At 44.7% G+C, this 25,287-nt stretch overlaps 1 protein-coding gene across 1 annotated transcript in view; it reads left to right on the forward strand.

Moving 5' to 3' along the window:
- The window catches only part of LOC119432949 (uncharacterized), a 226,515-nt gene that overhangs the window by 109,817 nt on the left and 91,411 nt on the right, over positions 1-25,287 (forward strand). The window contains exons 7-9 of the mRNA XM_037700094.2: positions 14,451-14,538; positions 20,346-20,470; positions 24,547-24,605. Of these exons, the coding sequence (XP_037556022.2) occupies positions 14,451-14,538; positions 20,346-20,470; positions 24,547-24,605 (272 nt within the window). The remainder of the gene's footprint in view (positions 1-14,450; positions 14,539-20,345; positions 20,471-24,546; positions 24,606-25,287) is intronic.

A 25,287-nucleotide genomic window follows, 5' to 3' on the forward strand; every position in this document is an offset into this window, starting at 1 on the left:
TTCTTGATTTCAACAAAATTTAGTCACAAGGCCATGACATCGTATCAATGTATGTCTGCTGAATGGGAAATTTTAGCATTAGACATAGCACTTCCAGACTGCTCCGCCTGTTTCCTAGTTAATGTATATTTCCCGGCAAGAGTGCAGGATACCCGACCTCTAGACATCGCATTTAGCTTCCTGCAAAAAAACAAAAACAAAACAAAAAAAGAAAACATAATACTCGCTGGTGAGTTCAATTCTCATCATGTGTCTTGGGGATTTAAAACTGATTTGGGTGGAAAACGCCTGTGGAAAGGCACTCTTGACAATAACCTTTCTTGTCTAAATTCAAAAGTTGCTACGTTTGTTCGCGGCCAGTCTCAATCAGCTCTATATCTCACTTTTTCCAGCTCGTTTTTAACTATATGCTCGTGGGAAACTATAAACTCTGCAACCAACAGCGACCACCTTCCTATTATTTTTGAGATTAATTTCTCTGTGATTTCCTTCAGAAGAAAACATAACACATTTGTAAATCATGACAAACTTCAAAGGGAGTTGAAGTCTACGAAGCGCTCCCGTATGAATATGCAAGATGATATTAGGGCTATGAGTCTCTGTGCAGTTTTAAAACGTTCATTAAAGAGTTCAGCTTTTAATTTAAACTCCGACACAGGTAAATATTTCAGTCCGTGGTGGAATTCAGAATGAACGCGGGCTCACCAAAAACGGAAAGCTGCCTGGAAGAAACTTCTCTGTAATCAATGTCCAAAAAAGTGGAGTGATTACCAATTCGTTGCTGCACCTTTCAAGCGTACGATAGCTAAAGCCAAATACGAGTATGGCGAGAATAAATTTACTTATCTCTCTAATTCTAAAAACAAGAAAGCCCTTTTTAGATTTTTACGCTCTCGAAAGATGATTCCGGTTCCAGCAAGTATTGACTCTTTCGTCCTTTCGCCACGCGAATTGTCCGAATTATTGGAAAATATTGGAAAGGGCCTAGAAGACAGGTTTACTTCAATAGTTCTACTGTACCAATTGAAATCACTACCGCTAGAAGAATTCAAGGAAGCTACGTTTTAAGAATTGGCGGCTGTTCGCTCTCTGCCTTCTTCAGCGCCAGGACCACGTGGAGTTACCACAGCCGTGATAAAAATTCTGTATGAATTGTCCCCGCACAAAATTTTGAATATGGTAAATTATTCTTTAAAGAATGCCTGGATACCCTCAAAATGGAAAATTGCTAAGGTAATTCCGATACTCAAAAAAAAAAAACAGGGAGGTGGATATTATTTAGCTAATATTAGACCAATTTCTCTCACATCCAACTTGGTTAAACTAATAGAAAAAAATTTGAACGGTGGCATGACGACATACATAGCTGAAAAGTCAATACTTAGCCCCAGTCAAATTGGCTTTATATCAGGGTGCTCGATATCGTGTGCGCACGTAGATTTAGAGAGTCGAATACAACTTGCACGTCGTAACAGAGAATATTCAGCATTAGTGGCTTTAGATGTAGCTAAAGCATATGATTCCGTGGACCTTGGACTTCTGATAAAGCAACTAGACATGTACAGGTTTCCGAAATACATCACGGCGTGGATTGCAGAATTTTTAAGGGAAGAGAATTCTACTGTTTTCAAAGCGGATGTTCATCGTTTAGGTATAAGCAGAAACGCGGAGTACCACAAGGATCAGTGTTATCTCCTGTTTTATTTAATATATTTCTAAGCTCCATTTCTTCGCTCCAGGACATTCATGTATACGTTTATGCCGATTACATCGCTTTTTTTCGCGTCTAATGATTATCTAAATTCACTGCATGAATCGTTACAAAATTACTTATGCATCCTTGAAACTTGGATTGATAATATACACACGTCTCTGAACGTTAGTAAAAGTGCACTTCTTGTCTTTCCTTTAGATCTTCCCATTTATATTTCATTGGTGTATTGTGAAGGGTTCACTCCCCAGGTGAAATTATCTTAAATATCTGGGAATCACGTATGATGGGTCACTAAACTGGAGAAGCCACATTGAAAGAGTTGCGTCTAAGGCAACTCGGGCCGTTGGATGGTTACGTAAGATCAGTAGCCAACGATATGGGCTGTGAAGGCACACATTAATTATGATATATAAAATGTAAGTCCGACCCATCATGGAATTTGGGAGTGCCTTGTTTTCTGGCAGCCCAGCTTATAAAATTCAACCTCTGATAATATTATAAAGGGAAGATCTGCGATTGTGCCTTGGACTCCCTAAGTTTGATGCCAACACCGTGCTGTATATGGAAGCGCGAATACCAAGCTTAAAAAGCAGATGAGGATTCTTACAGTCCAAACATATCTAAAAAGTTACGAATCTTCTCAAAGAAGATCAATGTATATTTTTATTAACGAACCAAGTTCATTTTTTAATAGTAATTGGTCGCGATTACACACCCCTCAGATCGTATTCGTACAGACACAGCTAACACCATTGAATGTGCAAATTCAACGCATTCGCCCAACAAGTCAATCGAAAATAAGCCTCCAGATCGAATTTGACGATATTTCCCCCTCAAATGCTGAACTAATGCCATACCAATATTTAAATGATGAACTACAAGGCTACCTTTCTCACCTGGAAACAAACAGTATCATAGCAACTGATGCTTCACCGTCCGAAGAGAAGGCTGGCGTAGGCATTTTCTCCCCTTGTCTTAATTGGTCCTTTTCTATTCGTCTTCCAGATTATACGCCTATATTTATAGCAGAATTATTGGCCATTGTTCTAGCGCTACGTAAACTTCCAGCAAATCAATCGGCAGCTGTCGTAGTTACAGATTCTCTATCGATATGTGTATCGCTTTCCACGGAAACGAATTCAGCTCTCCTTAGTTTGTTTCAAAATTTAGTCCATAAAAGTTTACAAAAAATAACTTGTTGCGGGTTCCTGGCCACCGCGGTTTATATCTAAACGAAATGGCAGATTTATTAGCCAGAGCGCCTCTAAGTGGACCTTTGATCCCTGTTTTATCGGATACAGCTTACGCCACTGCATTGAGATACAGAAAATTAAGTTTGCAAAATAATTTAAGCAACTTACCGCTGACACCATCTCCAGACTTCCAGCATCTCGGTTTTTGCTGGAATAAACAGTGGTGTCCTTCTCGGTAGTTGGAAGTTACTTACACCAGACTACGCTGTCGAATCCCGCAATTGAATTTTCATTTACATAGAGCTGGTCTCACGATGTCCCCTCTATGTCACAACTGTAACAAAATTGAATCAATAGAACTCTACTTTTTATCATGCAGACGATATTCACACCAGAGAAGGTTATTACTGGAAGCACCACTCTACAAAATTGGATTAGGTTTAAACATACCAGTATTGTTATCATTTGGGGCCTCAGCACTAGGCTATAGTCACAGAGATGTGCGTTGCCCAATGTTTCATTTTTAACTGAAACAAAACGATTACCCTGCTAATTATTTTTTTATTGTATTTATTGTATTATTGTATCAGATGCATTCATATCACCTAAATTGGTTTCTCCAAATTGTTTGTTAATATTACTAATATTACGTCTCCCTGGTTGTAACAGCTTTTCACTTTCACCTTTTCAGTTAGTCTGACTGCTCGCTCAAATGGTAATCTAGTTATTGCAACATCTGCCTTTTTTTGTCTTTTACTTTGCGTTTCTTGTTTTCAAATACGAATTTTCTTTAACATACCCACTTCAGCCCGATTCTTGGCCTATTCCCCGTAGTGGGTGCGAGCCATGACAGAGGTTCATCATCATCATCATCATCATCATCATCATCATCATCATCATCATATAGTTCACATAAATGCATGTTCTGCAGGCGTGGCTGTATAGCCTTGCGGATAAAAAGGCCGTTCCATACAAACAAACTTACATCTAGTCCGAACAGCTCTTCCGTACTGCTCGTCCCACTGTGATCACTTTGCAGTGCTTCATATCGATTTAGCAAAAGCATTTGACCGAGTGAATCACGCGTTCCTTTTCAAACTTTTAGAACACGTCAATGTTGGCTCCGTTGTTTACAACGGTGTTCCCATGTGCTACACTAACAGTTCTACTAATATAATTGTTAATGGAAATCTGTCCGAGCCGGTGTCTATTCTTTCCTCTGTAAAACAGGGTTATCCGTTGTCACCACTTCTATTGGCGCTTTATTTAGAGCCATTGTGTATAAGCATTCTAAAATGCAGTGACATTCATGGTTTGAACATTTTGGGCAATGAACTCAAAGTATTAGCTTACGCAGATGATCTTGTCTTTTTCTGCTGAAACCGAGCATTGACAAGGTGCTATCATTGACTGAAATTTTTGGTATGGCTTCTAGTGCCCAGATAAATTGGTCAAAAAGCTCAGGCCTTTGGTTTGGTGTAAGGGGATGGGTACACCAACTCAGTATGCTGGTATATAATGGACAACCGTGCCACATAAATACTTTGGTGTACCTTTTGATGCATATAAGCTTAGCTGCACATTTCTGGCGGGAACGTGTACCGGCACTTCAACGCCATGCGGATACCTTTACGCCACACCGCCTTTCTATACTTGTTAGGGCGGCGGCTTGCTAACTTGTTCCTGGCTACAAAAATATTTTATGTGCTGCAGATACTTCATTGTGCCAGGACTTCAATGTTCAGAACTTCAGGACTTCAGAATGTTCAACGATTTCATAGAATATTTGCTACTTTTGTGTGGTCCTCTACCATTGAGTCTATGAGACGAGGTAATGGCCTAGTGCATCTGTAGGTGCCACAGATTGTTTGGCGTTTCTTCTTTTTTCGAGATACTTCACACCAAATACTGCGCTAATTCATACAAGTGAACTTAGTCGATGCATTACCCAATCTGGTAGTTTCATGCCAATATTCTAAAAGACCTTGTTTGTGGGGTTTTATATGTGAGTTATATTTCGCTGTGCAGTTCCTTTTGGTTCGATTTTCTACTGAGTATCTCAACACAGTGTCCATAAAAGAACTGTACAAAGATTTGATATCAATGATTTTCCCACCTCCCCTTTACCGTTCTACATTCTCCAGTTTGCCAGGGCAAGACGCACTTAAACGAGTCCGCAAGATGCCTTTATCCCCATGTACAAAAACGTTTTTCTTACGTCAAAACATTACCAAACATTACCTGTCAAAATTTGGTTGCCCAAAAAAAAAGAATTTTTGTATCCACTGTGAATTGTCGGCTTTGTGATGTACCTGACACTATAGAGCACTGATTCATAAGTTGTAAAGATGCAATATTATTTTGGGATGTGCTCCAAAGAACTCTCAAGAAAGACTTCATTTTGAATCGCCATACCATCCGATACTTGATTGCACCCGACGGAGAAGACGCGCCTTTTGATATGTTTTTCTTAATTGGACTACACAGCTTATGGAAGACGCGCATGTTAGACAGAAACGCTCAACCTGTTGTTTCGTTGAAATTTCACTACGCTAAAATGATTGGTCACTTGAATTAGGACATGTATGACTTGACAGAGTTTCAAACGGACAGGTACCATCTCTTGTTACGTTGCTTGTCGTTGCCACCTTTTTAGGATCAAAGTTACTTGCCACCTGTTTAAGATCAAAGCTACTTGTAGTGTTGTGCGTGCAGGGTGTGCTTAACGAGATTTAAGGTCCTTCCTAGGCCATGAATATGGGATGTGTTGGCTGGTGCTTGCACGCTTTTCGCAGATAGTATTTTTCTCGCGTATACGCGATTAAATAAATACCATGTAAGAAAAAAAAAGCGGCTGTATAGCCTAGTGGTTACGACGCTCGCCTTGGGACCGTGATTACGCGGGTTCGAATCTGGCCTCCGCAAGAAAGTTTATATTATTTAATTAATAGTTTATTGACACGAACCACAACCCACATATTACGGCTGGCTTAAACAGTTTCGTGGTTGAAATGACCCTTTTGCAACATCACGAAGTCGTTTAAAGTCAAGAGGACGAATATTTCAGCATCTATCTTTAACAATTACTTCACGGCCGTACTTACAAAGGAAGACCATTCGAAAATACCAACACCAATCGAACTCGAATATCCCTACATGACTCCTATCAATATCGCAACTTCTGGCGTTGCTGAGCTGATCACCAACTTTAAGATTTCAACTTCTTCCGGCATTCACAGTATAAATTCAAAAATCTTAAAATATACAGTAGTACCCTCTAGCACCGTCTTTTCTCGCTTGTTTCAACTCTCAACAGGGGAAGTTCCATATGACTGGAAGGTGGGTAAAGTTATACCTTTCTTTAAGTCTGGCGATGAGAGCGCTGTTAACAATTACCGGCCAATTTCACTAACAAGCGTTCCCGGTAAGCTATTGGAACACGTAATCTTTTCAAACGTAGCAAATCAATTAGAAACTAACAAGTTCTTTTTTAAACATCAACATGGATTTAGAAAAGAACTATCATGTGAAACACAACTAATCGAATTGACTAGATATATTTTCCTTAACGTGGATGCTGGCCCACAGACCGATTCCATATTCATAGATTTCGCTAAGGCTTTCGATCGCGTGCTCATTGCCGTCTAATAGCTAAACTTTCATGCTTAAACATCGATTCCCTAACAGTATCTTGGATAAGAAATTTCTTGTCATTCCGTAAGCAATTCACCGTCGTCGATAACTATATTTCCAGTTTCAGCGATGTAACATTTGGCGTACCACAAGGAAGCGTACTCGGCCCATTACTTTTTCTGATTTATATTAACGACCTGCCATCCAAAATAACGTCATCCATTTGCTTGTTCGCAGACGATTGTTTTATCTATAGTCAAATCTGCTCACCTTCCGATCACGTCGCTCTTCAACGAGATCTTGACCGTATTACTAACTGGTGCTCTTCTTGGCAAATGACCCTAAACACTGATAAATGCAAACTAATAACAATCACCAGCAAAAAAGACATTTTCCGCTTTCAATTACTCACTGGATAAGAACCCCGTTACTCGCACCAACTCGTACAAGTACCTCGGCATTCTCCTTACACATAACCTGTCATGGTCTGCGCACATCGAAAAAATAACTGCTAAAGCCTCACGTACGCTCGGTTATCCTAAATTTAACCTGCGCGATGCTCCTGCCCTCACCAGACAAATCGTCTATCAGACAATCGCAAGGCCACAACTGGAATTCGCAGCCTCTATCTGGTCACCTCATCAAGCTTACCTAATCGCGACTCTCGAGTCAGTCCCAAACCGCGCCACCCGCTTCATTGTCAGCGATTATCACCGCAACTCTAGCGTGACTAGCATTAGGTCATCTTTATCTCTCTCATATTTTGAATCACGAAGAACCATAGCATTGCTTTGTCTGTTTCACAAAATAGTCCATAGTACACGCCCGTCCACACTGCCGCTCATTCGTCCATCTCGTACGTCTCGGCGTCTGCAAAATCATCTCAGTTTCCAGCGTATCTTTGGCCGAACTAATGCTTTCAATTAGTCCGCGTTACCACGTGCCATTCAGCATTGGAATAACCTACCAAACGACATAGAAGACATTCTTGACCCTGATTCCTTCAAAGCACGCTTATGCATATTATTTCTATAATTCATCACAAGTAATCCTACTGCGTACCTAAGTAGTTACCTATAGCGAAGTTGTATAGTTTTTGTTAGTTCTTTTCTTGCATTGCGTTAACATTGTTCTTTCATCTTTACCAGCTATACCATTTGTATAATTTCTTGGTACTCCTTTTTTGCTACTTCACACACTCTTTTTGTTTCATTTATCACGTTATTTATATTGTTAGATATTTGTTCTGTCATGTTTGCCATCTAACAATGTATAATTTCTTTGTACTCCTTTCCTCTTTTTGCTAATTTCATGTATCCTCCCCTCACACAATACTCCTTCGGGAGCCTGTGAGGTAACTGAATAAATAAATAAATAAATAAATAAATAAATAAATAAATAAATAAATAAATAAATAAATAAATAAATAAATAAATAAATAAATAAATTAGGCACATCCACGTAGTACCCATCATCCCCATGCTGGCTGAATGACGGCCATGTTAGCAGCCCCCGTTAACACTAGCGCCTCATTTCCCTCTAGTAATTGTATATGAAACTCTATTGGTGATAGGGACCCCCTGCAACATCTGTATCGCGTGATGGGAGAGGGCATCGCCGCGATGCCACGTGACCCTCACTCTCACGCTCGAAAGCCGGTGTTATCTGCGGGTTTCTTGTTCTCGCATTCTCTCGCCTGCATTCTAACTGCGAATCGGTAAGGCCCAATCAAAACGCTCCAAGCGTCTCAACGCGCTCGCTTTCCCGCGATGAGTTCATAACTCGAAGAGCCGCTCAGCGGCGTTCCAGTGGCCAATAACGCTTTCGCATCACATAGGAAGTGCTCAGGTGTCGACGAATTGTTAAATGACTAAGCATTTCTATGCTCACCCAAAGAGAAAACTGTCCGTCCGTCCCTCACTCGCGCAGAACGATCGCTTTCAAGATAGAGCCCGCAGCAGCGAGTGCCTTTACCTTCGTGCCGTCTGGTGCTCGAACGGAAACGAAGCGACGAAAAACACAGCGTGCGGAGTTATGAGCAGTCGGCCCTCCCTATCCGCCTCGCAGATCGCTTTCAAGATACGGTCCGCGCGGCCGTGCCAGAGTACGTTTGAATGGTCCCTGCCGCCGTGGCAGTCCTTTGATCATAGGTTCATAATGGGATGACACGGATGGGCATGGAGATAAGCAGCTTGTTAGATACGGACCACTAAATAGCATCGGTGAAGTTCTTCGACCGCAACCTCTCGCCGTCGCCAGTCAATCACGGTGTGCAGCTGCTCGTCGACCGGCTATCGGGCTCAGCAAGCCGGTTGGCTATCCCGACCACGAGTGCCGCGCGCATATCTGTTGTCTCTTCAACCCCCCCCCCTACCCTCCCCCTCCGCTGCGTGGCTCTTCCCGAAAGTGCAAGGGGATGCCGGCATGGTTCGATGTAGTCGATTCAGTCCCGAGAGAAGTTGCTTTGCTACCCTGGAATGTCGTTCGAGAGCCACTTCTTCTCTCCAGCCAGCTGAGCACCTTCTAGGTGAGGAAGAAACGCCAGAGGCAAGTCAACCATCGGAGAATGGAGCCCTTGGAGGGTCCCCATTGGCCGAACAGGCCGCCACGTGCACGGGACCTACGATTGGCGGAAAATGACGACAGCTGCATGGACGCTACGATTGGCTGTAAATGACGTGACCCCGACAGACTGAAGGGGTTATAAGCGAGAGACAGATCGAGAAGAGAGACGATCTTCTTGCCACGGGCCGCAGACGTCCGATTTGCTGCCGCGGCCATAATAACGACTCTCTTGCGGTTATTTTGCTCATTGTACTACTGTGCATAATGTAAATAAGCCTTCAGTTCTCTAAGTCATCCTCAATGTCGCCCAACTCCCGCACCCAACGGCAAGATCTAATAAGCGATAACGACTTATGGTGATCGGAATGTCATCAGCCGACATGGTGCCGCCACCCGCAGTACTTTTTGCTTGCATTGTCAATGCACCTTGCACCTACGTCCGCACCAGTTTGTGTCGCCGCAGCGCTGTCGCTTGTACTGGCCGGATCAAGTGTCATAACACTGATAATGACACCGGGCTGCGTGCAGATGAGCAAGTGGCACAATGCTTACGCATACTTAGACAACTTCCGGAGGAGTTACTGCTTGAAGTTTCCTTTATTTCCTATTATGACATTGAGGGTTTAGGCCACAATAGCACGTGTACTTCTAACGTGCCTGCGGTAAATAACTCTTTGTGTTGATGGTGATGATTTCCATACTACGACACATGCCCACAACGAGCAATCGGCCAAGAAGCGGGCGCTACAGTTAAAATGAATAAAAAGAAATGAAGAAATCGAAGGCGATAGAGGAGTGTTGTTTCTTTTATGCAAAAGACGCAGGATGGAATGGTGAAATTGATAGCATCTCATAGATCGCTTCACGAAAGCTTCCCTTCACGCAGATTCCGAAACGTGCGTTGCATCGGCACAAAAGATTTCTGTTAAAGCTTTCCTGCTGGTAGCTGATAACCACAAGCAGCTAGCGTATTTTGCTGCACTTTTAAAACTAGTTCGTGTTATCTTCAAAATAAGTTAGACATTAGGTTAAAGAGCGTGAACTCTTGATTGTTAACTGTAACAATGTCAGACCAACGTTCGCCGCTACATTAAAGCCTGGTAAAAATTTGCCAAATATTTCAAAGGCTCGCCGGAGCACTTTGTGGAGTCATGCGACATAGCAATCTTGAACTTTTCGGTAGCACCTCGGCTCCGTTAGCGGTGCAGTCCGAATCGTAACCTCGATCATCACAAACTACGCAGTCATATTAACTGGAGTTGAACATTTTACCGCGAGATCTTTAAGGGCCCCGTGTCGCAGAAAATCCGGTGTCGGCGCCGGCGGCGTTGTCCGTATGAAAAAAATTCATCCTGAACCACGCATCCCCTAGGGAGCCTACATGCAAGCTCTGTTTTAGGGTGGTGAAAACATCAAAATTCTGGCAACTATTTACCGCCACATCTTGTGAGTCGCCATTTTTATTCATAATCTCGCTACTAGTAGCGGCGCATTCCGGTTTCTTTTTAATTTTTTTTTTTTGGTCACGCTCAGATGTATCCATGTTGGCATGCGATCTGTTAAATTTCTTTTACTTTTATGCCTATGCGCACACGAAACCTACATGCATCTTTAACATACGAGTTGCCTTTTCCTTTTATTTTAACACATCAAAGGTTGTTTTTTCTATTGTATGTCGTTCGACACATATGAAGCATCAAGTTATAAGGCACGGTGGCGTGCTCGTGGCAATATTATTTAACACTAAGAATGTGAACTGCATTAAGCATTGTCGTTGGCTTTCACTTGTACGTAATATATAAAGGGTGCTTTTCGAAGTGTGCTGTACTAACGACTGTGCTTACAAGACTGTTTAACTAAAACGTAGACGTGCCATGTACTGCGCTCAGACACGCTATGTGTATCTGGTGGCTGATGCCCGAGTTTATTGAAAAAAGGTAATTACTAGTTTCACGTCACCAAAGGTTGCGGGAAACGTGGGCTGTCGGCTAGTCTTTCGCCATATTGATTCCCATATCTTATAAATTGTCGGAAAGTTTAACCCGCTAATTTAGCTGGTGGCGGCAATTACCTTTACAAAAGTTGTCACCACCCTAAAACATAGATTTTATATAGGCTCCCTAGCATCCCAACCACGCATTCCCTCCGCCTGGCGCATAGGTGTTACTGAATTAATTGAATTTAGCAAAATAAAATGCGTCTGAAAATTCGTAAAGTACGACTTACACACAACCTACAGATATCATAGCGTAAGATTGTAATTTGAATATTCGAGAAAAAAATTGTGCTTTTACGCGGAAACCCGTACGAACCCCTTTCCAGCTGCCGTTTGATGTCTGTCCTAGTAGGAGCGGCGCGCGCCGCTCCGTTCTTTGCACAACTATCCAGGTGGCGCTCGCCTCCGCGAATCCGCGTCAACGGTGGCGCCGACTGGGGGGGTGAGGGAACACAAAAGCTTGCCTTTCTGCATAGCGTTCACCGCCAGCGTTTCGAGGGCGACATTACGGTTACATTAGCTGCAGCTTCCGGGAAGCGTGAGAAGCGGTCAGTGATCTCTTATCGTTATCGCGTTCCACCTTTCAAGGTGAGGCTTAAGCGTCCTCCAAGTTTTTGGGGAACTTCTCTCAGTTTGCGGTATGTCTCTATGTATCTGCCTGTCTATGTATTTCCAGGCCCAAGCTCTTTCCCTCCAATTTGGGTCACTGGGTAGTCCATAGTGAAACGGGTATAGCATGGAGTTCCTGTGCTGAGGGGACCGTGTTGAAAGCTAATCATTGGACCAAATTCTTGGCTATGTAACACTGGGAATGTTGTGTTCTTCATGATCCTCTTTGACGCCAATTTGGGTCACTGAGTATTTGCCACTGGGTATGCGCCGGTTTTCAATAAAGCTCTTTGGTTCCATCTTGGAACACAGGTATGTGTCGCTGGTTATTCATACCTTTTAATATTAATCGGTATATAAAACATATACTGAAGGCACACTCACTAACAATAAGATAACTGCAAATTTCATAAAAATGGATTATCATATCGAAAGTATGGTTGCACCGCCCATATTTTTCTTCTTTGCATCTTTTTTTTATAACTATCGAAATTTTATTTCTCCCATAAGTGCACGTTCGTGTTTCCAGTTATGGGGCATCATTCGCGGTTGTGTGAGTTTATAATTTCACATACCTCCCGAGATACGGCACTATTCATGAACAGATTTGTCCTACATTCCTTGTCTAATTGCCTAAAGCTCGAAGGTGCTGTGGGTTTTTATAAAGAAGATTTAAGAAGGAAACTATTGCGCTTCAGACAAAGATGATTGTTCTATTCTATCAGCTTTTTGCGTAGAATGGAGAACTGTAGGGCATTCCGAATATTTCTGCACTATTTCCCACAAGTAAAACAAATTATTCTTTCAAGAAAATAGCCACAACCGTAATAATGTGATTAGAATTCTTTGGGAACTCGAAACACTTTTAGGGGTCTATCTGTCGGGCTGCTTCTCTAACCGTTTTCTCGCCAGTTGGGTCACTCAGTATCCATGGCCTAATGGGTAGAGCGTCGGGCTGCTGTGCTCAAGGAACCCGGTTGGAAGCCAACCGTCGGACCAACTTGGGTTACTGGGTTATTCTTTGCCGCACTTCATTAAACCTCTCTGGTGCCAACTTGGATCGATAGGTTATACGTGCAACTGGGTACGCTCTTCAACGAACCTCCTTGGCGCCAACTTGGGACACACTGTATGTTCAACTGGTTGTGTGTCACCCTCCGAGGAACGTCTTTCCCCCTAGCTTAGGTGACTGGGTATCCCCAACTTCGTTTGTGCCGTTCTTCCAAGAATTTATTTGACGCCAACTCTGGTCACGGGGTATGCGCCGTTCTTCATCGCAGCCATTATGCCGCGATGGCTTTCAAGGCACTGAAACGTGATGCTTTGTGCTTTGCGCCACGAAGTAATGAAGACGTTCTTAACTTTGTTGAACGAATTGTTCGTAGGTTCTACAACGTAAGGCGGAAAACAAACAATGCAGGGCTCCCTTGGAGTCACCGAAAAAAATTCCATTCTTGATTTGACCGTTTAGGAAACACACGAAGTGCGCGCTACGGAAAGGAGCAAGTTCCTCAACTGAAGCGAAACCCGTCTGATGAGAATGATGAGTTTACGTTTCGAAGCTGCTAGTCGGCTAGAGGCATGACAGAGTGGCTGACTCTGGATCATATTTGACCCAAATGAGTTTCGTTAGCGTGCACGTCAGTCTAAGTACAAGAATGCCTTTGCATTTTCCTCCTATTGGATTTTGAACACGCCGCGGCTAGGAATTGAACTCACAACCTCGTGCTCAGTGGCACAACGTCATAGCCACTGAGCCATGATGGCGTGCAAACGCGTGAATATTGCAGCAGAGTATAGGTCGGCAAACTAGTCTTACGTATAAGCTCTCGTCTTACAAATTATAGTTCTTAATTAATTTATTTTGTTTACAAATACCTTACAGGCCATTGTGTAAGGTGGCTCAAATACAAAAGTGAATACATATCAGGATAGCAATCTAAAAACATAACTGCAAGATAGAGGTAAGTAGAAAACTAGTGGTCACATATATAAGATTACAAGATATTGCAGTTTGGAAATGATAAGAAGTACAAGACAACTAGGCACCATGGAACACAATAAGGGAAATACACAAAGTGTTATGCACAATGCAGAAAAAAAAGAAAAGTTGTATGAATCATGAGAACAAGCGGACGTGCTGAGTGTTATCAATGAAGTGTTTGAGCAGATGTTCGCGAAAGATGTCGTGATTTCTCTGCAGGGCGACGCAGTCCGTAAGATTGTTCCACAGGCGGATTACGCCCGGTAGTGACGAGAAGTTAGAGCGTGTCTCGTGCCGTACATGCGGGACGTAATCCATGGGATAAGTAAGCGAGACGTTGTAATTGTGGTAGGGGTGAGCGAGTGGCATGGGCGTAATTATGAAGGAGAGATGAAAAGGGCAATGTCTCGACGGCTTTTTAACGGGTCGAGTGAGAGTTCGCCCTTCAACTGGGTTACACTGAACTGATACTTGTAATTCCGCAAAATAAAATGACATTCTCTGTTCTGGGTCGCTTCTATCTTGTCTATTAAGTAGTTTGATGAGGTGAGCAGATGGATGAAGCGGTCTGACACATTATGAACTGCGGTCTGACAAATGTTATATAGGCGTAATTGTTTACGCACGTGAGGGGTAGGGCTTTGTAGGTTGCGGTGAAGAAACCCTAATGACCTATGAGCAGAAATGGAGGTTCACCGATGAGCCTTAATGCCCATGTGCCTTAATGCTACAGCAAACCGATATTTTTTCTTCTAGGATACCTGGAACAAGGGCGTGCTTCCTTTCACTGCTGGCCGTTCGAAAAGGCTTTCGCCAGCATGGCATCGGCAGCTACCTCCTAAAGGTAAGCGATACATTTTTGCAGTGACCTCTACACTGCCGTGTTTAGACAGTGTAACATCACGAGGGTGCAGAATCAGGCGGGGCAGAGCGCTAAGCGCGTTCTTTTTCTTTTTTTTTGTTTGTTTTCCGTAGGTTCAGAACGTCGAAGGCACGTGAATACTAGCGGCAAAAACGCGCGCGGCAAGCAAGCAAGCGGCAGAAATGCTTTGCGAAGGTCACACTGACCCGCGTTTTGCGGGACGCGGCAGTCACATGACACCACCTGACGTCCCGTTTTGCCTCGTTCCCTTCCGACAGCGGTATGGGAAGGCTTAACGAAAACGGACATTGCCTCTGAGATTTTATGGGTGTGCATCACTGTTCGATCTCAGAGCCCTTACATCATGATTCTTTGCTTGTGCGACAGGTGGCGCCACAACGGCGCGGCGCGCTTTTAATTGGTGCCCGTTTTGCGGCTGCCGCAAAACATGGGTCTCACACCCATTCGAGCGTTTGCCCCTGCCGCTTTTCGTGAATCTTGCCGCGCGAGACAGCATCGCTCGCCGAGTGCGGCGTGTCGCGCACGTTTTTGTCGCTAGTGCGGACATACCTTTAGTACAACCCCCCCTGCAGACACGAACGTAGGCGGTATGCGGTGATACCGCGGACTGCAGCTGTGGCTGCTTGGGGTTACCCGCTTTTTCCAAGCCTGTAGGAATATACGAGATCAAGAAGCTTGCAATTTATTGTTTCATTACGCAGCGCAGTAGCCAGGTGTGCATTTCGTAAGAAAACAGTTCTCACGTTTTAGAATAGCTCGTAAAAGAAATGCACAGTCATTTCGAAACAGAGATATCTTTAATATACAAGTCTAGCGGCAGTAGCAATATTCCCAATGAAGTGACTCCACACAGCAAGCGATACGTTGGCTAAGTCATACGACAGCAAGCTCACCATTTAGGTAAAGCAAAATTTAAAGAAAGAGCAAGGACAGTAGCGTATGTATTCAAAGAACACTGAATGCACTCGCACAGCCACGAACACGCTTCGTTGTTGATCGCTGACTCACTACGAAAACAGCAAATCAGAATCCCCAAAAGAAAGTCAAAACGAAATCAGACACGCCACCGCTTCTGCAGGAAGCTCACTTACAGTGATGCCGGTGCCCACCGGACAGTGATGGTTCTTTCGTTACAATTAGGGAGAAACTCAGCACACATTTGGGTTGTTTGGCACGTCTTGGCGGTTAGATGAGCAACACAGCGTGGATTAAAGCGGCTCATTACACGCGGTAGTTGGACGCTGGTCGTGTTCGTCCCCCCCCCGGCGGCTTTTTTTTTTTCGTTTCTTTTCTTTGTCATAGCTTCGTCATACGTGCGAGATCAACCGCATCACGTTCTGCATAGAAAATATGTTTCCTCGACATGTACTTCTCTGGAAGTTCGCAGAAGTGGAAACTGTATCGTAGAAAGTGAAGCTAAGGAAATTGTGGTTTTGTGTGCTCACCGTCGCAAGCGGAGAGGCAGGTACGCCTTTCTATGAATGTGACCCAACTACCATGAAAGGCTATTCTTTTGGCGGTTTTGCATCCGTGTGCGATGTTATTAAGGTATATCAGCTGAATTTATTATCGCTAAAAGAGGTCTCGAAACGTTTCTCCTTTTATTTTAGCTGTATACACTGTTGAAAGTAGGTTCTCGTACGTTGGTACCGCTCCTTTTCTTTTTCATCAAGATCTCTTATGCAAGGAAGCATGCAGGTAATAAAGAATGCACCTATGCTTATTTCATACGTTTGACGCTAACCTGATATGTGCTCTGCATTGTGGATAAAGACAAATCGCAAAACAGGTGGCGATTGTCCAAATTAACTGCAGCAGATGACGGTGGCACAAACAACCCAGCGCTCCACAGACGTACGCCAGCTTCTTCATTTTTAAGTAAACTTGCAGCGAACAAACCACATGACACTGCAGTCGCTAGAGTGTCACAGTAGGCGCCACTGCAGTGCATGCGCTTTCGGGACGGCGCGACGAAGTGCCAGGCCTGCTGAAGAAAACTCATTGAAGTTTTGTGCATTATATAATTTGCTGGATAATCGCAGCAGGAAACACAGAATATGATTTCGGTTGTCATACTTCGTACGGCGCGTGCCAGAAAGACTTGCCGTATACGGCAAGTATACGGCGATTTGCCGAATACTTGCCTCATACGACGACACATGGGATGGACGTGAGAGCGTGCAACACGTAGGCTTCGCCGGGATCTAGTCCCCGGCACGGTACGCTCGCTTCCATCCTCGTCAAGAAGAACAAGGAAAACATTTTTTGCACAACGCGCCTTCATTTCACACGAATATTGTCACTAAAAGCTTTCCTACGCGAGCGGCAAACACTCCACAGCGGCACACCGTCTACTCCGCCGCCCGAGACTACAAAGCGTGGCTGTCTGATTGCAGCAGTTACGGCTGACTGTGCTTGCGATCCGATTGCGACTCGTCATATCGGACTAATTGTATTGCGATAGCAATTATATGGACACTTCAACCGCATTTCTGCCGTCGTCGTCGCCGTCGCCGTGAGGTTCCGTATAGATAAAATCTTCGCCGCGTGCCGTATGCCCGAGCGGAAGCGTGCGGGGACGCGCGCTATCACGGAGAGCGAACGCACTCAATCTCCCACGCGCAAGCAAGGAAGCGGGAAGCCAGCGCCGGAGGGAGCGGGAGGGGGGGGGGGGCGCACTTCTACTCTGCCAACAACCGCGCTCGTCGTTCGCCCGCACCGTCTCTTATCTCCACACCGCTCTGACCTCTGTGCATTCGCCGCTCAGTTTCCGTTGAAGCGATAGACCGCATGTACCTTCGCCCGCTGCGGCGTATGCGCTTGCTGCCAGCGTTTTGACAGTCGTTGTCTGCAGTCATTCAGTGTGATCTATTCATGTTTGTTTGTGCGCGCTCACACCACGCTTATTAATTTAGTTAGTAATAGTCGGGCCACATTTTCCAACGCACGCTACACATGCAATGCTGCCCGGATCGGCAGTGCAGCGCTACAGGTGTGTCCCTTCGCACGCGCTGCCCACGGGAAGCGCTTCTCATCAACACCACCGTTTCACACACGCCTTCTCGTGGTCATAGAGTCTCTCTTCATGTCGGTCTACTTACGCCACAGCACACCTGCTTACTTAATCAGCTCATGTTTACTACATTTCATATTGCTACCAAAGCCGCTCACCTTACTTCGTATGACATTGCTGTGTTGCTATTGCATTCATTGCTTCGCCCTTAGGGCGAAACTGTGACCTTTTTTTTGCAAACACGTTTAACATTTCTACAATTACATCTTGAGCCTATCATTAAACTAGCGCTGAAATTCGGGATAGCTTGTCGTTCATGATCGCTGGTATTTGATGACATCAATATCTTCGCTGGTGGTACTCGCCAATAATTAAGGATATCGTTGAAGCTTGCATCCCTTTGTGTTACGCCGCGTCTAAATAAATGAATTGGTTTTCACTCTGCTATCGGTAGAAGCCAGCGAGCAACCGAGCAAGCCAGCGAGCCGCCTCGTTGAGCCGATCGGTCTACGTGCGCTTGCCATGCGCCTGCAAGACGAAGTGCCCTTGCATCGCGGCTCGCGATCATGCCAGCGCTTTAGTACAGGGCCGGTATTTTGCAGCGATGACTTTCCGATGATAATGCCTTTTCGCGCTTGATCAGTGGTCAGAGCGACGGTCCGCTCACGTAATCAACGGGATCAACCGGCCCGTGAGCGGTGGATGATAGGACAGGTATGGAATAAAGCATAACGCATCGCTACAAAATACCGGCCCAGGGCGCTGCTTCGCGGAACAGACGCACATTCGAGATAAATTTATTCTGTTTATACTTCACGATATAAACAAACTGTAGCTGTTTTTTTTTCTTTTTATGTCACCCTAAGCGTAAGCGATTAGAGCACTGCACGGGCTCGGGCATACCCAAAAGCCCGGGCCGGGCCGGGTAGAACAGTTTTTTCACGGGCTCGGGCCGGGCTCGCGCACTGCGTGTGTTTTTTGACCCGGGCCGGGGCCGGGCTCGGTCTTTTTGGTGGTGTGCATGTAACGCGCAGCGACTTCTCGGGCGTCTCAACTCTGAAAAACATTATTTTTCGGTCTCGGGCCGGGTTCGGGCCGGTTTCGAGTCGGGCTCGGGCCGGGCTCGGGCCTAAGGTAAAGGGGTGGCGGGCCGGGCCGGGTGGGTAACGTAGATTATTTCTGGGCCCGGGCCGGGCCCGGGCTGGAAAAATCGGCCCGTGCAGTGCTCTAGAAGCGATGGCCTCGGCTGTGACGATGGGACCGTTGAGGTACCGACTCGCCGTAGGCGTCGGCTCTGTGGCAGGCAACGTCACAAGTCATCTGCGCTGGTAGCTGCGACCGTCCGGTGGCTCCGGTAGTCGTACAATGAGTTGTTCCTTCGTCGGGCGTCATGTCCGACGCTGCTTTCTTTGGGAATTTTCGTTGAGAAATTGGTTGGGTGCGGTTGTAGGCACAAGTCGGTCGGCAGATCGGACGCTAGATCGTACAGTGTTTCCTGTTTCCACGAAGGAAGCATCGCCGGGATGACGCTTTCATTCTCGTTCGCCCAAATGTCCAATTGCCCGGGACATTTAGGCTCGGTCGCCAAATCTCGTGAAACCACCTAGACCCATATAAGAAATCCGCACTGTAATGATCACAGCCGTTAGCGTGCTGCTTTCTGCGCAGGTTCACTAGGTGATCCATATCGCTTACATGACGTGCGCTGAGGTGCACCTTCTCGTTCCGTCTACCTTCAAAGCTAATCTAGCTGCTCATTGAAAGCTAGTGCAGTCGTGTAGGAAATTGCAGTGGGAAGCTTTTAAACAAGACTATCGACAACTTTGCTGGATAAAATACGCCCCGGAAAGCGCTAAATAACACTAACTGTCACGAAATGTTCCAGACATAATCGAGAGCAGGTGTCGCAACCGAGCCATCGCGTTTTACCGCGGCGGCCCATTGTAGGTGGCCGTTACCAGCCGGAAACCTATAAAATTGAGGCCTTCCTTTCTCGGGTCTTTCGGCGCAACCCACTATGGCGCACCTTGTTGCCATAATCTGTTTTCTTCATTGCGAGACTGCTAACCGCACATGTACCGGCGAAAACACCGCGGCAACTGAGGAGCTGAGTGAGATAGGAAAAGCCGGCAAAGTGCCTACCGCCATGAAGTCAGTATCGACGGCAGCGCCACCGCATCCCCGTGTCGTCGCGGGGTGAAGGATGTCTATGCACTCAAAGAACAATTCTTTAAGAAAAGCTGCATGAACCATTGTTCTCGTAAGAACTCCCACATCAGTCTGCGAAAAGGGCTTATCTCAATACTGAACAGTATATTATTGCGCTAGATTTAGTGAGTACGATGGACTCCACTTGGGGTGTATTGCAATTAACAGTCTCCACACGTATTTCATTTACCAGTCAGGAGTCCGAGTCAATTGATGCGCTTGGATACCCGTGATACTTCTTGATACCCTTGATGATCATTGTTAGCTGCGTACTGTTTTCTTTGTTATTCTTAATTTTGCCAAAAGAAGAGAGAAGGCATGCAGCAGTGATCAAAACTTAGGGATGAATGAATAGCTACTCACATGAGTATGTAGACAAGGCCTAGCATTCGTTGTGTACCTTAAGTACATGATTGGCTGATGCTGCTGGCTACTTAAGAATACGTTTCTTGATATTCTAAAGCACAAGGTCGACTTATTCTCGAGCATATTATCCAGCATTCCTCCTCCTCCTCCTAATTTACCTGGTGGGCGGCCCTATTTGCAGCAAATCAAGAGCCCCTCTGTGGTTGGACCATACGACGCCTTGCTCGTCCGGGCGCCGACCATTAGCCGACGGTTTTTCGTCAAGCACGGATTCACCGACGACATCGTCCTCAGCAGCCGCTTCAGGTAAGAGCCACCGGCGTTGCATACGCACCAAATGCTTTGAACCCCACAACTTGCTCTCATTTATTTCCCGCCATACAGCATGCATAGCTACAAAAAATAAACAAGAGAATGAAAATTGTTAGATAATGTCGTAATGTATTATTTAGTAATTGGTTCACTTGACTTTTCACAACTGAAAACTGCCTCCAGCATATAAAATATTTACTTTTTGCTTTTACAGTTACAGAAGAATACACATAACTTCGTGACCATCGATATAGTTCCAGTGTTACTTGTAGCATTCGCACAGACCGGAGCATTTCATTAGCAGCTAGACCCGTTAAGTGAAGATACGTTGCCCCAGTTTCGCAACGACAAGGAGTGCCCAGCTATTCGGCTGCTTCGAGGGTGTGACAGGAGCTCGTAAAGCTTCATTTAGACCGCCAGTAGTGCTTCGAAACACGAGGCTGCATTGTCTTTCCTTTGGTCGTGAACGTTCTGCTCAATACGATTTGTTTGACAGTTTTTGTCTAGCAACTACTGCAAGCAAGGCGCGGTCTTACTTTCCCTTTTTCTTGTTTTGCGCCACGCTTCTTACATTGGGCGTTCGTATCCTCTACCACCGGAAGTTTCGAAAGACGCGTTCTTTCACCGCATAGCCAGAGGGAGGCCGGCCATTAGCCCCGGGCGTTGCCCAATAAAAGGCCGGCCATTGTGAGGCCATTCTCGGCCTATAAAGGACCGTGTGCTATCCTCCATTCGGCCGTTACTACGAAGCGTAAGAGCGGACATCGATTCGAGGAAACTGCGGTGCTCTTCGGAAGAAAGCGATTCCCAGGAGGGCCTGATGAATGGAACGCGTTCCTTGCCCACAGACCAACGGCTAGGAGGACACACGTTCGGCTTTGACAAAGCATCTCTTATTCTATCGAGCCCCGGGTAGGGCAGGTCTGCACACGTGTACTAGCGTGTGAACACATACGTGCGCGCTTTCTTATGTGTGCCTATGTTTTTGTAGAGCCATGTCGAGAGGTTGTAGGCCTCTTATTACCTAATTAGCTTTTACGTCTACTTTCACTGTTACACTTGTTCAGTGGTTTCTAGGAATACTTTTCAGGCATTGCAGTAGTTTACTAATAACAGTGCATGTGCCAGTGCACAAATCAGTCTGCCTTTGCTCTTGTAGGCCATAAAGTCAGCTTTATAAAAATGAAATGGGTTTTCTCTAAATGTTTAAAATATATGTTTTAGTAACTACGTGCTTAGGAGTAGCAGTCGAAAGCTTACGATATTTATTTTCATTTCAATCCAGAAAGTCAGACCGACTATTAGCGTTACATAGAACAGCATTCTGTGTTCTATTTAGAGTAAAACATGTTAAAGACAACTTACAAATTAGCGACGGGTGGCTTGATGCGCCTCTTTGCTATTCTTCAGCTGATAACAGATCCACGTTGCAGAGAATTGTGTCGAGATTCAGTTGCTATTAACTGCAACTTGTGAAGTTAATAGCGAAGAGAGAGACAAAGAGCAGGATGTAGCTGATCTGCCTAAAGCCACACCGCACGAGAGAGGTCCAATGGTGCTTTTTTGTAATAATTCACCAAAGAATACTGGGCTCGCGACATTGTACCGATCGCTAGGTCACGCCATATCTAACTTTTGTTCCATCTCTGTATTTGGTATGCGCATGATCAGAATTTGAAATATGTTAAACACACGTGCAGCAAATGTGGTTTGCGAAAACTGGTGAGAAAATTTTCGGAACTCCAGGTGGAAGAAAAGATACGCAAAGAGCAAGGAATAAGTGGGCAGCCCATATAAATTCCGCAGCCTTTTGGGCAGCGACCATAAATCATAAGGCATTGCTTTTTTTTTCTTTTCTTTTTCGCCTACGTGGTTGTGCCCAGGAAAGTCGTCACTTTTATAGCGCGTCGACGCTGCATGCAGCTGTTGTTGATGATAACTATTTAACTTCTGTTGCTGAATTTTTATCATTGTTATTGTGATTTTCTTTATTGATGCGTAGATAACTACTGCCCAGGTTCTTTAATTTTTACTTCTATTTTATCGTATATTTTTCTTGCACTCATTCTTCTTGAGCGTCCTTGCTTTGCATGCGTTTTTTACCTATTTGTTGTTCTATTATGTGCTTCATTTACAAGTACCTCCCCTCCCCCCCTCATTATGTTATGCATTATTAGGAGGGCGATAAGGGGTACTTGTAAATAAATAAAATTAATAAATGCTTAAGTGATGCTTGTCAGCAACACGTTTTTGGCTACAGAACTCTTACCCTGCGTCCTGGGAACAACGTCATGAGACGGGTCCCTTGATCGCCTCGTGCCGCGATAAAGCGATGTAAGGGAAAAGCAAAGTGCGCAAATAAAGAAAAAAACAAAAACAAGGACTTAAGATGCCGCGCTTGAAACACGTTTGAGTTTTTTGCTTCAAAAGTTTCGCATGCATAATGAATCGCCAGCCGCTTCAGAACGAACTCTAGTCACCACGCTCTTGAGCGCATGTTCTGCCCTTTCCCCCCCCCTTCCCCTTTCCACTCGTCGATCCTAATCGCGCATGCAGTCTACTCGGGATTTGACGAGCCTGTTCGCTACCCTGTAACGACGCTTCTTGCTTCCATTTAAGGAACCGCGTTCTTCTAAGCAACCGGGTAAGAAAACAAGCTTCTCGCTGGTTTCTTGCATTGTAATTTTGGGTTCGTTATGTATGCCGCCAAGCGAGTTTGACGTTCGTATTTGTGCCTTTCAAAGTTCGCAGTCGTAATCTGTGTGGTTGCCAAAAAGGGTCAGGTTAACCTCAGCAGAAAGTAAAAAAAAGAGAGTGAAAAGGAGAGATTAAAGAGAAATGGAGCAGCCATTGAAGTAGAGCGCAAACTGCAAACTGAAAAAAAAAGAAACAACTTTTGACAGTGTTCGGCAAGTGTTCACACAAAATAATACACGATTTTTTCGACACGATGGAGATACTAGAGGCTTTACTTTTAACGACTTTATCTCGTTACCTGACCAAGAGTAAAGAATCGCCTTCCTGTAAAGAATCCCCTTTACAACGCTGCGCTTTACGTGGGGAAGCCAGTTCATTCATCCAGCACTCAAGCGTGGATGACGTGGTTGCGATGAAACTAAAAAAAAAAAATGCCAGGAGCCACTGGAGAAACTGGCGAATTTGTGTAGGTGCCTTGATTACACCTCACAGTGGAAACAACGTATGAGTCCGCGTCGAAGATGGAGAAAATCGGTTCATGTGTCCAAATGATTTCCATGTTGCTCTTAGATTAGACCTCTAAACTTTCATAACAATTTTGTTGCTGGCGATGATAACGGCTGCACTAATTTTGAGCACAAAAAATAATGCTTGATCAAAGAAAGAGATTTATGATGGTTGAGAGGCGCATAAGGGTTCCCCTAGGAATAGTTTTTGCTAAGTGTGGAGATATTTTCCAGTAATACGACGGGGAAATTCAGATGTTTTTCAATGGAATTCAATTATGTGGTTTGACGTGCCAAAACCACGACCTGGTTATGAAGAATGCCGTAGTGAGACTCTGGATTAACTTCGACCAGCTGGAGTTCTTTACCGGGGAGCCAATGCATGGAACATGGGCGTTTTTTTTTTCGTTTTGTTTTTTGCGATTCGTCTGCAGCGAAATGCGGCTGCCGCGTTCGGGGTTTGATTCGACGACCTCATGCATTGCTTTGCAATGCCATAGCCATAGCCGTAGCCGGCGCTGCCACAGCGGATCGATGCTTTGATGCTGTAAGTTATATACCTGAAATCGTTAAGCATACCTACAGATATTTGGAATACAGAGATTCCCATCGAAGCTGTTGAACAGGAAGGAACATTTGTACTTAGGTTGTATAGGTGTCCGCATATTTCTCGTTTCTATGTAGGGACAGATTTATATATTTATTTATTTACATATACTGCAGCCCAATATAGGGCTATAGCAGGAGTGGGAACATCATGGCGAAAAGTAAAATTCCTTTGAAGCATATTTCATTTGAAAACACTTAAGCTCGGTGATGTCGCGTCTTTGAATTGAAGTAAAAAGTGGATTGTGCTTCTCTACGCAGGGAAGCTGATGAAGCGGAGTACGACGGCAGCCTGCTCTGCTACCTGCCCCCATTCGATGGTGAGCAATTTTCGTAACGGTGTATCGAACGGTATGACGCAGGGAGCAGTCTTTAACTCCCAACAGTGTTTGACTGGAATAGATCCCAGCGGTGTGCGTTTTTACCCACTTGCGTGGACGCCTGAGCGTCGCCACGACTTTCTCTACCCATTGGTTACGATCGAGGCTGTCTTTGTAGTACTCCTCACCTATCAACGGGCGCAGGTGGTGTACAGAAACAACTGATGTAAAATTTTATGTTCTCACTAATTATTCCCCCAAGGTATTTTCACCCAGGGTATTTCGCCCAAGGTATTCACCCAAGGTATTTCCCCCAAGATATCTATTTCACTTTGATTGAGCTTCTAATTACACATAGTTTATGGGACTAGAGTCGATTTCGTTGTTTATATATATAGTAATTAATTTTAAACGCTAGGTTTGTATTTTGCTCTCGTGTACTGCACACAGCTGGTGGGCGTACCTGCATTGGCAAGTAAAAACTAGCAACACGCCAATTCTGTCATTTACTGCAATTCCTTCACTCGGGGAGGTGCTGTGGAAAAACGTGCTTCACGCATGACCTTTGCACTCGCTATCCAGTATTCGCTTTTAAATTGTATTATTATTTTGATTGCAGGCATCAGCGATGACTGTTTTGTGATTGTTATTTGCTAAGTAAAGAATCACTTTACCTGGGGCC

The sequence above is a fragment of the Dermacentor silvarum genome, chromosome 11 (assembly GCF_013339745.2).
Source record: "Dermacentor silvarum isolate Dsil-2018 chromosome 11, BIME_Dsil_1.4, whole genome shotgun sequence".
Taxonomy (NCBI): Eukaryota; Metazoa; Arthropoda; class Arachnida; order Ixodida; family Ixodidae; genus Dermacentor; species Dermacentor silvarum.